The following is a 14,539-nucleotide window of genomic DNA, read 5'->3' as shown; positions in this document are numbered from 1 at the left end:
AGTTCTTTATGTTTAGAAATCAATGACTAGTTAAAATTGATATGTTAGGAAAAAATTAAATCATTAGGACACAAGGGATGACAAGCTAAACCAGTCAGCAAAGTAGTAAGTGCCTCAAAGAGCCAGTGTGACGCCAGAAGGCACGACTACACAACTCGGAAGGGAGATAACCACCTCACTATACTCAACACCAGTTATACTCACGCTATGCTCAAGACCAGACGATCACGCTCAGATCTAGCTCTCACAGCTTGAGAAAGATGCAGAGAACTTGAGTGGATTCAGCTATGAGTTAAAGGCAATTAAAAAGCTCAATACTGAGACTCAAGGCAACATCCAAAGAAGCTGTGATTCCCCAGTCTAGAGACAGAAAAAGCAGAGAAGCAAACCATCCCCCAAAGGCCACCCTACAGGATTAGCAACAAAAAGCTAAAGACCTCTTCTAGAGAGAGTGAGAGCCAATGCGCTTGAAATATAACGGGAAGAGCTTAGCGTGGACATAACAGATTCTCAGAGAGTTCTGGTTGCCCACAGTGCAGATCAATTAGCAAAGAAGAATGCACAGTCTCCTCCTTTAGTGACCTTGGGGAGGCACAGAAAAAAGAATCTACCCTGCGTTCTTTCCATATGGCACCCACATGGATGCCAGGGAATAAACTATGATTTCTTGAACTCAAGATTCAGAAACTACACAAAGAAAGGAAACCCAGTATTATCTGCATTTATGAAAATGTTTCAAGTAAAACCTGAAAGGTGCCTCGCTACCACAAATCCATTGAAAAACTAGGCTGAAGGACCCCTTCATTTGCTGTATCTAATCTTCCACAGCTTTACATAAGTTCTAAACCCTCAGAAGTTTGCTTAATTTGCAAGTCATTCTATGGCTGTTCCAGAGTTAGCCTGAATTTAACTTTTACCTGCTTTGTGTACTTCCCCTCAGAAATTAAGAAACAAACCATTCCAAATTAATTACTTGATACTGCCCTACCTCCCCTTAGCTTAGAATTAACTGCTCCATTTCCCACAAACTGAAAAGATGGACTTGTTCCCTCTTTACCTTCAGTGCTGAGAAGAACATGTGGTCCACTCCCATAACTAAGGCTTTTGATCTTCTTTCCACATAAGGCTTCCAGCTTTTTGGGTATAAGTGTACTCTGGTTATCTCCAGTTCCTAGACAGTTACTATAGTTCAGTCCAAATACAAAGACCTAGGAAACAAATAGTTTTCTCTGAGTCATTTGGCCTAAAGTTACTCTGAAAATAAGACACACTCAAGTTCAGTCTGACAGCTCAGTAGGTAGGAAGAGACTGATACGGCTGTTAAGGAAAATCCAACCTCTGCGGACAGTTCTTAAGTTTTAGAATATTTGGTTATCTGTGAAACTCAAAGAGTAGTAGGGGGAGAGGGCTATTAAATTGAGAAACTGAAAGAAAAGACAAATTCTATTCAAGACACAGTCTTCTTGAATTTCAGGTTCTCTTTATCCTCCACCTTTTGTTAGGGTTCAAACTACACATTTTAAAGCTCAACTCCAAAATGAGCCTTAAAATAAAACTCTGGGTTTTGAGAGATTCGTACCTCATCGTTGTCAGTAACGTAGAGTGCTTCATTGGCTGAGGTGCCAAAGACACACGCTTTCCGAATAGATGCAATTTCTTGAGGTGAAAGCAGAGTGAAGATTGGCCACTTTCCTACATCCACCATGACTCTGGCTTCAAGTAATTCCTATAAACAAGCCGACATCTCTGCTGTAACAAACAAAAAGGATTCCAAGAAAAAAATTAACCACTAAACCAACTTAAAAAAACGACTGTTAATAAAAGGAAACAAAAGCTAATTCCAGAATAAACGACTTGCCTTTGGTTAAATGGATCGCTCACTTTCCCCGGCAACGTGTCCAATCCTTCCTCCACCTCCACACCCGGGCCTTTTCCTGTAAAGGGGGGAACAACTTGCTAGAACCAGTTGTTGGTCTTGCCCACTCACAAGTCAGTGCTTATCTGGTACATACATGCTCATATGCACCCAGACAGCAGAAAACGGAGAGTAGACATGCTAACCAGTTGAAATCAGGGTCTCCCGTCAGGGATTTCTTCCCCACAGTACTGAGATAAAGTTAAAGGTTACAATATTAGTTTATCTAAGACAGTTAATGCTCAACTAGGAGTGTGTGTATTATAAAATCAGAATCATTACCTCTACCTCCCCACTCTCCCACGACCATGCACTGGAAGACTCCCATCCCTTGTACAAAATCACTGCCACACGGAGCCACCATTTGATGATGGGAATGGAACATCCCTCAGATAGCTCAGGGGGCAAAAACATGAAGAAGCACCAGCCCAGGATTTCTGGATGAAACCTTATAAGAAAGTATTACATTCTGGTCCTGATTTATATGTCCACACTTTCTACACAAATGCAGACATTTCACGCTGAGAAAAGTTACCATGAATGAGGGTAAAACAATTCACCCCAATCTTGGTGTTAGAGCTGATGACTACAACCTTCATGCAAGTAGCAATTAGCTTAAACAGTACCCTATAAAAAGTAAAGATATGTATAAATTTCCGGAAAACTTTAAACTTGATCTGTTTAAGGACTTTTATACAAAGAATCCTGGTCATGGCTCCAATTCTTCTCGGGTTAAAAAGTATTTCTAGAAATTCCAGGGGGCTGCACAAGCACAAACCCTTTCACGTCAAGTGAGTTTCTATTCTGGCTCTCACCTCTGGAAACTGAAAATAGAACAAATTGGCTGATAAATACAACCAGAGTTTCCTAATGAGGTACAGAACTCTTCAAGTTCCTTCCTACTCACCCTCTTCTCAGAGCTCTAAAAATAGCAGAGAGGCAGGCTCAAGACCCAGGTCTTTTTGGTTCCAGCGCCTCTGACAGCATCCATGGAGCAAGCCTCAGGCTTGCGCATACTTAGCCAAGGCCTATTTCCACCATCCAGGGATATTTTTTCTCAACAGCACCAACTTGGATGACAAAGGTCAGGTGCTTGCTATGCCCCAAGTTATCAAACCACATATTCAATAAGCATTAAACACCATCAGGACAGGCACAGCCAGACTCCTCAAATAACATGTGAATGTTCCGAAAAGTGTGCTTGCATGGGTGTATGGATGGATGGATGTGTGTGTGTGTGTGTGTGTGTGTGTGTGTGTGTGTGTGTGGTGTTGGTGGGAACAGGTAAAGGATTTGGGGTAGGATAAAAACTAAAATACATTAAGAAATTTTGTTTCAAATGGTACAAAAGAGCATAGAAAACTCAATCTCCCTACCATACCTCCCCAACCTCTCCTCAAAGGCGACCACTGTTAGCAGTTGCTTCTAATCCCTTCCAGAGAGAGTGTGTACTTACACAGCATTACACGTAAGTGTGTGTGGAAGCTTTTTCCCCTACTTAACAGCACATCTTGGAAATCATTCTCTATTGGCACATGTAGACCTACTTCATTTCTTTTCAATGGAACATACAGCACTCCATTACATCGATCTAACAATTTACCTGTTTCTGCTAAGCAACATTTATTTCCAGTCTTTTGCTAACAGTAACAATACTGCAATTATTGTTTACATATATTACTGTATATACACGTCTTTTCTTACATATAAATTTCTTTTTTTTTAAGATTTTATTTTTTTCCTTTTTCTCCCCAAAGCCCCCCAATACATAGTTGTATATTCTTTGTTGTGGGTCTTTATAGTTGCGGCATGTGGGACGCTGCCTCAGCGTGGTTTGATGAGCGGTGCCATGTCGGCGCCCAGGATTCGAACCAACGAAACACTGGGCCGCCTGCAGCAGAGCGCGCGAACTTAACCACTCGGCCACTGGGCCAGCCCCTCTTACACATAAATTTCTAAGACAAATTCCTAAAAATGTAATTGCCAGGTCAAAGTCTAATATTACCTGTAACAGCTATTTCAAATTGTCCTCTACTGACATAGTACCAACACATAAAATAACCATCAATGTATGTTACCACACGGTGTATTATCATGGTGTCTCAGGTTTGTTTCACCTTGAGTCTCTCTTTTGATGGGTGAGGTTGGGCATCATTTAAAAAAATAATCACAGGGGCCGGCCCCATGGCCGAGTGGTTAAGTTCGCGCTCTCCGCTGCAGGCGGCCCAGTGTTTCGTTGGTTCGAATCCTGGGCGTGGACATGGCACTGTTCATCAAACCACTCTGAGCAGCGTCCCACATGCCACAACTAGAAGGACCCACAACGAAGAATATACAACTATGTACCGGGGGGCTTTGGGGAGAAAACGGAAAAAAAATAAAATCTTTAAAAAAATAATCACAATTATAGTATCAATAACTAATACTTCTTGAGCACTACGTGCCAAGCACTGTTCTAAGTGTTTTACATTTCTTAATTCATTTCATCCTCACTTTACAGACAAGGAAATGGAGGGAAAGAGATTTTAAGAACTTGCTCAAACGAGTAAGTGGCAGAGTCGGGACCTGAAGCCACACAATCCAGTGGCAGCGTGCACACTCTTCACCTCTCAGTCTCATGTGTTTAAGAGCTCATGCATCATCCTTTTACATAAGAAAAAAGAAGCTCCACAAATGGCCTGCCCTATGCCTCTTACAAGACAGACAGGGAAAGGAATTACAAGAAGTGAAACAGTATAAATGCCTATAAACAGGTAGATAACTTTCAAGAAAATCCAGAAGCATATTTTCCCAGAAAATGAACCATGTAAAAGTTAATCTTTAAAATGTAATATTTTATGTAATATACAATTACCTTTTAAATAAATAAATGGGGGGGGAAGAATTAGCTGAAAATATGATTCACTTTTAAAATTACAACACAAAGGGATATTACCATTCAAAATGGCACAATTCCTGACAGCAGAATAATTATTCTGAAGTCATTAACCAGTTACAGGCAACTATGCCCCAAGGGTGTGGTTACCTGCTGAAAAACCAAGCTGTCTTTCACAATGACGGCTTATTTTACGTACTGTGTCTACCCACTGCTGAATTACTTGAAGCTTTATTTCACAAGATACTTCTCCAAAGACTTGTAATTTAAGAGTCAATAGAGTAGTTTCCCGGTTGGTTAACACGTAGAGATTTGGGGCAGAGGAGCGCCCTTGGAGAGGGTACAGAAGCTCCTCACACTTCCCATATTCCTTGCCCTATGCATCTCTTAAATCTGGCTGTTCCTGAGTTATATCCTTTTATAATAAACCAATGATACAGAAAAAGAAAAACAGTCAATATAAAATCCAGGCCATATATCATCCATGTCCATACCCATCATAAAAGCGAAAGCACCAATAGCCCCAGCAGAGTGGAAACAACTGAGAGTCCTGAGGCCTGTGTCTGAGTCCAAGATTCACTTTTAATCAATCTGAGTGACATGCCACTTACCTTTTGAGCCTGGGTTTCCAAAAAAGTTGTTCTGTAAAAATCTATTAATTGTATATTCAAGATATAATAAAGAAGCTATGAGGGATTTCTGAATGCACAAGAAGAGGAAGGGCAGTAATGCTGGCCAAGCAGGTAATTACTCCTAGCAACACAATCAGGCAAAACAAATAAAGAACAGGAAGGAGGAAACTAACAATGATCAAGAGCTTGCTTTGTTGTAGACACTGTTAGGTAGCTTCACGTACATTCTATTTCATTTAATCCTCACAACATTCTTGTAAGAAAGAGCTCACAATCCATTCTTAGGAGATGAGGAATGAGGCTCAAAGGCAAAATGACTTTCCAAGGTCACAGAGCATTAAGTGGCATACTCAGTATTCAACTCTGGGGACCCCTCTGATTCTTCTTCCAGAGAACATCAGTCCTGACTTTTCAATGGCTAAACTTCTCCAACATTACTTCCTTCTGACTTTATCTTGCCTCATAAATGTACACCAGCATCTGTTTTTAAAATGCTTCAAATACAAAAAGTACTTCCAAAAAAAAATGTGTTCCCCAATATGGCCCTGTCTAGATTTGCCTGGTTAAATCTCATAAGTGTCATTCATTCCTTGATTCTTCGAAAAACCACTGGGAGGCAGGCTTTGGAGACCAAATATGACCTTTGTCCTCAGGGAGCTCACAAGAGTGTGTGAGCACAAGGTGTGGCCAAGGGCTACAGACTGCTAAGGCTAAAGTATGTCTTCCTTAGACTACATTCAACCTGGGCAGCTGATGACATGAACAGGACAGCCTCAGAATTCAGGTAAGGTTCTCCGAGAGGTTCTGTGGAGGTATTAAAACCCAGCATGTGCTATGTGCTATAAAGAACAACAGATCAGAATCCTGAGCTTGGGCGTGTGACATATCTTTACTAAGGCAGCACAATATAAATGTAAATGGAAATACCACCAAAATTTTCTAATTAACTCAAAATTACCACCACCATCACTACAATTAAATTACTGTGGTGAGATATTTAATTACCCATTTTCCTCGGGGCAGTTGTGCCATTGCCACTATTAAGAAAATGATACTAAGTATCATAAGTCTATCAATTTCACAAGACAATGTTGGACCCTCTATCACAAAATTATAAAGTGTTCATGTATACTACTAACCCAAAAAGCTAAAGCAGGTGGAATCACTAAAAATTAACTAGCATTTAATCTTTTATGAAATCTGTATCAGACTTAAGAACCCTGTGGCTGACAACGACTCAGAAATACAAGGATCTATCACAAGAAGAGTGGTATTAGGGCAGCTCTGATGTCTTATGACATCTACTAAATTTGCCTAAACATGACGTAGAAGTATTAACAGTTCATTCTAATTGTATGGATTTCACTTTAAAGGAATATAAATAGTTCAACTACATTTCATTGAAATCCTTACTCTAGAAGCTGCAAAAAAATTTAGACTTGTCAAATAATAAAATGTGAAGTTTTTTTTTCCAAAGATTTTATTTTTCACTCAAATAAACAAAATCAGAAATGAGCCAGGAGAAATAACAGACTCTGCAGAAATACAACAGATTATAAGAGAATACTACAAAAAACTATATGCCAACAGAATGGATAACCTAGAGGAAATGGATAAATTCTTGGACTCCTACAATCTCCCAAAGCTCACTCAAGAAGAGGCAGACAATTTGAACAGACCAATCACAAGGAAAGAGATTGAAACAGCAATCAAAAACATCCCAAAGAATAAAACCCCAGGACCAGATGGCTTTCCTGGGGAATTCTACCAAACTTTCAGAGAGGATTTAATACCTATCCTTTTCAAGCTATTCCAAAAAATTAGGGAAGATGGAACACTTCTTAACATTCTATGAGGCCAACATCACGCTGATACCAAAACCTGACAAGGACACCACGAAAAAAGAGAACTACAGGCCAATATCACTGATGAACATAGATGCAAAAATTCTAAACAAAATTTTGGCAACCAGAATTCAGCAATTCATCAAAAGAATCATACATCAGGATCAGGTGGGATTCATACCAGGGACACAGGGATGGTTCAACATCCGCAAATCAATCAACGTGATACACCACATCAACAAACTGAGGAATAAAAACCACATGATCACCTCAATAGATGCAGAGAAGGCATTTGACAAGATCCAACAGCCATTTATGATAAAAACTCTGAACAAAATGGGCATAGAAGGAAACTACCTCAACATAATAAAGGCCATATATGACAAACCCATAGCCAACATCATACTCAATGGGCAAAAACTGAACCCCATCCCCCTGAAAACAGGAACGAGACAAAGATGCCCTCTATCACCACTCTTATTTAACATAGTACTGGAGGTCCTGGCCAGAGCAATCAGGCAAGAAAAAGGAATAAAAGGAATCCAAATAGGGAGGGAAGAAGTGAAACTCTCGCTGTTTGCAGACGACATGATCTTATATATAGAAAACCCCAAAGAATCCATTGGAAAACTGTTAGAAGTAATCAACAACTACAGCAAAGTTGCAGGGTATAAAATCAATTTGCATAAATCAGTAGCATTTCTATACTCCAGTAATGAACCAACAGAAAAAGAACTCAAGAATACAATACCATTCACAATCGCAACAAAAAGAATAAAATACCTTGGGGTAAATTTAACTAAGGAAGTGAAGGACCTATATAATGAAAATTACAAGGCCTTTCTGAGAGAACTGGATGACGACATAAGGAGATGGAAAGACATTCCATGTACATGGATTGGAAGAATAAACATAGTTAAAATGTCCGTTCTACCTAAAGCCATCTACAGATTCAACGCCATCCCAATCAGAATCCCAATGACATTCTTTACAGAATTAGAACAAAGAATCCTAAAATTCATATGGGGCAACAAAAGACCCCGAATTGCTAAAGCAATCCTGAGAAAAAAGAACAAAATGGGAGGCATCACAATCCCTGACTTCAAAACATACTACAAAGCTACAGTAATCAAAACAGCATGGTACTGGTACAAAAACAGGTGGATCAATGGAACAGAATTGAAAGCCCAGAAATAAAACCACACATCTATGGACAGCTTATCTTTGACAAAGGAGCTGAGGGCATACAATGGAGAAAAGAAAGTCTTTTCAAAAAATGGTGCTGGGAAAACTGGAAAGCCACATGTAAAGGAATGAAAATTGACCATTCTTTTTCACCATTCACCAAAATAAACTCAAAATGGATCAAAGACCTAAAGGTGAGACCTGAAACCACAAGGCTGCTGGAAGAAAATGTAGGCAGTACACTCTTTGACATCAGTATTAAAAGGATCTTTTCGGACACCATGCCTTCTCAGAGAAGGGAAACAATAGAAAGAATAAACAAATGGGACTTCATCAGATTAAAGAGCTTCTTCAAGGCAAATGAAAACAGGATTGAAACAAAAAAACAACCCACTAACTGGGAAAAAATATTTGCAAGTCATATATCTGACAAAGGCTTAATATCCATAATAGATAAAGAACTCTCGCAACTCAACAACAAAACATCAAACAACCCAATCAAAAAATAGGCTGGAGACATGAACAGACATTTCTCCAAAGAACATATACTGATGGCCAATAGGCACACGAAAAGATGCTCATCATCGCTGATCATCAGGGAAATGCAAATCAAAACTACACTAAGATATCACCTTACACCCATTAGAATGACAAAAATATCTAAAACTAATAGCAACAAATGTTGGAGAGGTTGCGGAGAAAAAGGAACCCTCATACACTGCTGGTGGGAGTGCAAACTGGTGCAGCCACTATGGAAAACAGTATGGAGATTCCTCAAAAAATTAAGAATAGAACTACCATACGATCCAGCCATCCCACTACTGGGTATTTATCCAAAGAGCCTGAAGTCAGCAATCCCAAAAGTCCTATGCACCCCAATGTTTATTGCAGCACTGTTTACAATAGCCAAGACGTGGAAGCAACCTAAGTGTCCAGCAACAGACGAATGGATAAAGAAGATGTGGTACATATATACAATGGAATACTACTCAGCTGCAAGACAGAACAAAATCATTCCAGGTGCAATAACATGGATGGACCTTGAGAGAATTATGTTAAGTGAAATAAGCCAGCGAGAGAAGGACAATCTGTGTATGACTCCACTCATATGAGGAATTTAAAATTATGGATTAAGAACAGTTTAGTGGATACCAGGGGAAAGGTGGGGTGGGGGGTGGGAACAAAGGGTGAAGTGGTGCACCTACAACATGACTGACAAACATTAATGTACAACTGAAATTTCACAAGATTGTAACCTATCAATAACTCAATAAAAAAAAAAAGAGATTTTATTTTTCCTTTTTCTCCCCAAAGCTTCCCTGTACCTAGTTGTATATTTTTAGTTGTGAGTCCTTCTAGTTGTGGCATGTGGGATGCCACCTCAGCATGGCCTGACGAGCAGTGTCATGTCCGCACCCAGGATCCGAACTGGCAAAACCCTGGGCCAGCGAAGTGGAACGCGCAAACTTAACTACTCGGCCACCGAGCTGGCCCCTGAAGTTATTCTATTAATGCACTGAGGAGGAATCTTCAAATGGTCTGCTCAACCTAGGCCATCCTGGATAGGCACGCACCTTGGTAATTATTCAGCAGTTATTAACTAAGTATCCTAAGGAAGGCAATGCATTGCTTTTCCTTCCCACGTTGCATCCCTCACATGAAGCATTCCGAAGGAAGATGCTAACAAAAAGCTAAGTCATGCGCTTATTCCCAAGTTAAAAACAAAACAAACTCCACAAAACACAAATGTACCCTGTAAGGCTTAGCTATGCTATAAAACAATACATACTAGATGATTACAATTTTTTAAAGTATAATATATATAGAAAAAAGGATATACATATATACACCAAAATGTATTTCTCTGGAGAGATTACAGGTGATGTTTCCTTTCTTTGTATTATTTAAATATATTCCAAATTCCAAACACTTTGTGACCAAAAAATAAACAAATATTTTAAATGAAAATAAAAGCTTGATTATTTGAATTATGTTTACCCTGCGAGCTATTCAAAGTTTTAAGAGGTATTCTTGCCTTAAATTCACAACCTAGGGTTGCAGAGTGCTTCAGGCAAATCTGTAAAGTGAATTATTAATATTAAATTAAATGTAGAAAGTGGGAATGCAAAATGGTGCAGCCAACATGGAAAACATTACGGCAGTTCCTCAAAAAATCAGAGAATTCCTGCATGATCTGGCAATTCCACTTCTATACACATCCAAAAGAATTGAAAGCAAGACTCAAATACATAGTTGTACACCAATGTTCATAGCAACATTATTCACAATAGCCGAAAGGGAGATATCCCAAATATCTATTGACAGATGAGTGGACGAACAAAACGTGGTCTCTATATACGATGGAATATTATTTGGCCTAAAAAGAAATGAAATTCTGACATACACTACAAAAGGGATGAACCTGGTGAGCTAAGTGAAATAAACCAGACACAAAAGAACAAAAATTGTATGATTCCACTTATATGAGGTACCTAGACCAGCCAAATTCATAGAGACACAAAGTAGAATCGTGAAGGCCAGAGACTAAGGGGAGACGAGTATGGAGAGGCATGGTTTAGCAGATACTGAGTTTCAGTTTGGGATGATGAGAAAGTTCTGGAGATGAACAGCAGTGACACTGGTACAACAATGTGAATGTACCTAATGTCACTAAACTATATACTTAGAAATGGTTAAAACGGTAACTTTTATGTTATGCATATTTTACCACAATTTTTAAAAATCAAACTATGATCCCATAGGCTTATATCAAACCTGCATTCATAAACTCAAAGATGTATTTTAAAAAATTAAATGTAGAAGAGTTTCAGTCCTAAAAAATATTTTTGGAAAAGTACAATCATAATTCATTAATTCTGTCCTGGGAAGGCAAGTTCAGATTAGGGAAATTCTGAATGGAACATTTCTAAAAGGAATATAGCCTTCTTAGAACTTTCCCACACAACACAGCAATTCAAACTAGACACAGTAATTGCTATGATGACCCACCCTTCCAGAGCTTGACTGATAATCATAAAAATCAGTTGCAACAAGCACATCAGTTATACTAAATAGTTACTTCTGAAGTACTTCAATCAGATAGCGGTTTTTTGTAATCTTTTTTTAATCCATTATTTTATTTAGGAAATACTTTCTCAAAAATAACATTACTATGCTCAGCCTGAATTACCACTCATTGTGCATGAGTAGGTGAATCAATGATTTTTTTTGCTGTACGGAGATAAAGCAAGAACAGAAGAGCAGAAAAGAGAAAGGTAAGCAGAGGTTGGAAAAGAGTTTAACACCCTCAGAGGATAACATACTAACCCACTTGGACCTCTACATTTTCTTTTGCACTTGAGAATGTATCCTATATTCCCATGGACTTGTTCTGTATCCATTAGCACTATAGATCAATAGCTCATTCCCTGGGATGGCTTTTCCTAGTGACTGGCACTGTCCATTAGAGAGTTTGCGGCATAGGGAAGAAAGATTGTTTTATTTGACACCCTGAAAGCAAATTAAGTCAAGAGGACAAACACAGACCTTCCAATTTTAGAAGTCTACATTTATAACTGGAAGACTAAAGGAGTAATATAGCAACCAATCTTTTGGTTCCTCTAAGAGCACATTTATCTTCTCTTCCCCTAAGAACCCTAGTAGAAGCCAGCCCTGGTGGTCTAGTGGTTAAGATCTGGTGGTCTCACCACCTTGGCCTTGGTTTTCTTCCCGGTCAGAAAACCACATCACCCATTTGTCGATTATCATACTGTGGCGGCTGCATGTTGCTGTGATGCTAAAAGCCATGCCACTGGTATTTCAAATACCAGCAGGGTGACCCATGGTGGACAGGTTTCAGCGGAGCTTCCAGACTAAGAAAAAGTAGGAAAAAGGACCTGGCCACTCACTTGTGACCAGTCTGGCCATGAAAACCCTATGAATAGCAGTGGAGCACTGTCTGACACAGCACTGGAGGGTAAGAGGATGGCGCAAAAAGATTGGGCAGGGTTCCACGCCACGGTGCTAACGACAACAAGGAACCAAATATTAAGGGAAGGTGGGGGGAGGGTTTGGTTCTACTGATCTAGCAAAAACATATTTGAATATGGTTACAGAGTTTAAAAAAACAACAGGAAATGGAGAAAATAGTACAGGCAAACTTTGCTGTTGATGAAATAATGGTCCCAATATTAAACAGTATTAGAAATTTAGGGTAGACTTAAAAGCCAGCATGTGGCTTCCACACAGACCTCAACTTCCCCATTCTAACCAGATGTACTTGAGACAAAGGAGACTGATGCCACCGACGGAACTTTATACTTCTAGACCTGTCTTCTGCTGACCTAAAGGCTTGCTAAGGAAAAGAGGTCAGAAGAGAGTGAGCAACCCTGCAGAACTGGTTAGCACCAAGATTATGACTCTTCCGGTGTCATTCTTGGGGCATGAAGTGAGCTTGTCTTATTCTTTATTGTGGAAGCTGATATTCTCACAGGAAGCAGGAAGGACTCTGAATGTCTGAACAATCCATTTAAAACGGCCTATGCCTTCTTCAGCATACAAGCCATAGCCGGGTTTAGATTATTTGCAACAGCAGTGTCAAGTAAGAAAAACGAATTTTTTAAATTGCGAACAATTTTAAGTAAATTAAAGCAGTTATATGCACAGTGAAGTTTCCTAATAGAATTTGTCTATCTTCATAAACTAGATGAGTGATTTTAGGTATCAGTTTGTGAAGCTGTCTTACACTAGGAATTTACTTATAGTTAATGAGCTATTGATAAAGTCTAAGATATCTTACAAAAAAAGGACTACCGTATGATAAAGTGAACAAAATAATAACATATATTAATTCTTTTTCTGACGATGACCCCACATACCAAAAACACTGAGGGAAATCATAAAGAACAGTACAAAGTCAGTTCCTAGGAAGTGGAAAACTAGAATGCAAATATAAGTGGAATAACTAAGCAACCAATGGGATACAACAAGCAAATATATAATCCATGTGATACGTATTAATGTGTAAAGGGAAAAAAAATTATGTGTACAACAGTTACAACTACATAAAATTTATATATCCCAGAAAACTGTTATATGAAATCCCAGAAATCAAATTCTCAGTATTCTAGTACATGAGAAAATGTGTTTTCTCACTGAAGATGACCCAGTTTCCTAGAGGAACAAATGTGTTCATAGCCTTCTTCCTTGTTCACCAACGGAAGTTCCCATTCGGGCACAAAAGACTTAAAGGTGTGGCCATCTTTTCTCTATTTTTGAGAACATTATATTTCAACTCTAGGAAAACTTTCAAATAGACAAGTTCGAGGATTTGGGGTAAACTTTTGGGGTACAATTTTACAATTTGTTATGTCATACACCTACACTACAGCAAAAGCAATTCAAAAAACCTCTCAAGTTACAGAAGAGCCAAATGTTACTCTTATCAATTTTTCCATATTTATTCTGATGAGGTTTTTTTGAGACAGAGCAGATGCTACAACTCTGATTTAGACCCCAAATGTATTTCCCAGGTCCAGACAAGGCCCTAAGATAGAATCAGCCTCAAAAATTTTTAAATAAAAATATACTTTAAAACTATTTCACCTATTCTATGGAATAAGTACTGCAAAGAGGCAAAGTTTCAGAGATTTGTTGAGACACTGATGCTGTTACTGCCCCAGCTGCTAAAACACCTGCCATCCACTTCTCTTTTCTGCAAGTTCACCATACTACAAGAATGAAAGGGAAAGAAAGAACGTCCTGAATACTTGACAAATTCCACAAAGACTAAGAGACTCTAAGAATGTAGCTCCAAAAGAGTTCATGCCATATTTCATAAAGATGCATCTGTATGGGTGACAAGGTAATCCTCCTACCTTCATTAAAAACAGCATGACTGCTGTTTCAGAATTTCCTGACACTCACTGTGACTGCCCTTTGCCTCATCAGTTTTGTCTACATTCATCACCCATTTAAGAGGACTGTCACTTCTCAAATGCCAACAAGTCAACAAGTTAGTTGACTTGAAGCACAATTTGCAATAGTGGCTGCTGGAAACAAGGCTTGAGCCCTATCATTCGAGGAGCCG

The 14,539-nt window shown here is 39.0% G+C and overlaps 1 protein-coding gene across 9 annotated transcripts in view; it reads right to left on the bottom strand.

Annotated features, from left to right (window-relative positions):
• RCBTB1 (RCC1 and BTB domain containing protein 1) overlaps positions 1–14,539 on the bottom strand; it is a 50,215-nt gene that overhangs the window by 29,064 nt on the left and 6,612 nt on the right. For 5 of the 9 annotated variants that reach the window (XR_011506905.1, XM_044777188.2, XM_070520637.1 and 2 more), the window contains 3 exons: positions 1,859–1,934; positions 1,580–1,749; positions 1,058–1,208 (listed from right to left, as the gene is read on the bottom strand). Coding sequence is in view for 8 of the 9 variants with exons in the window: in XM_044777188.2 (XP_044633123.1) it covers positions 1,058–1,208; positions 1,580–1,705 (277 nt within the window). In the remaining variant the exon portion in view is untranslated. Of the gene's footprint in view, positions 1–1,057; positions 1,209–1,579; positions 1,750–1,858; positions 1,935–5,401; positions 5,524–14,539 lie in introns of those variants that run through there. The other 4 variants (XM_044777190.2, XM_044777187.2, XM_070520638.1 and 1 more) reach the window with 3 other exon arrangements.

Source organism: Equus asinus, chromosome 11, assembly GCF_041296235.1.
Source record: "Equus asinus isolate D_3611 breed Donkey chromosome 11, EquAss-T2T_v2, whole genome shotgun sequence".
NCBI lineage: Eukaryota > Metazoa > Chordata > Mammalia > Perissodactyla > Equidae > Equus > Equus asinus.
The sequence above is the reverse complement of the archived record's forward strand: the minus strand, read 5'-3'. Positions and strand labels throughout refer to the sequence as shown.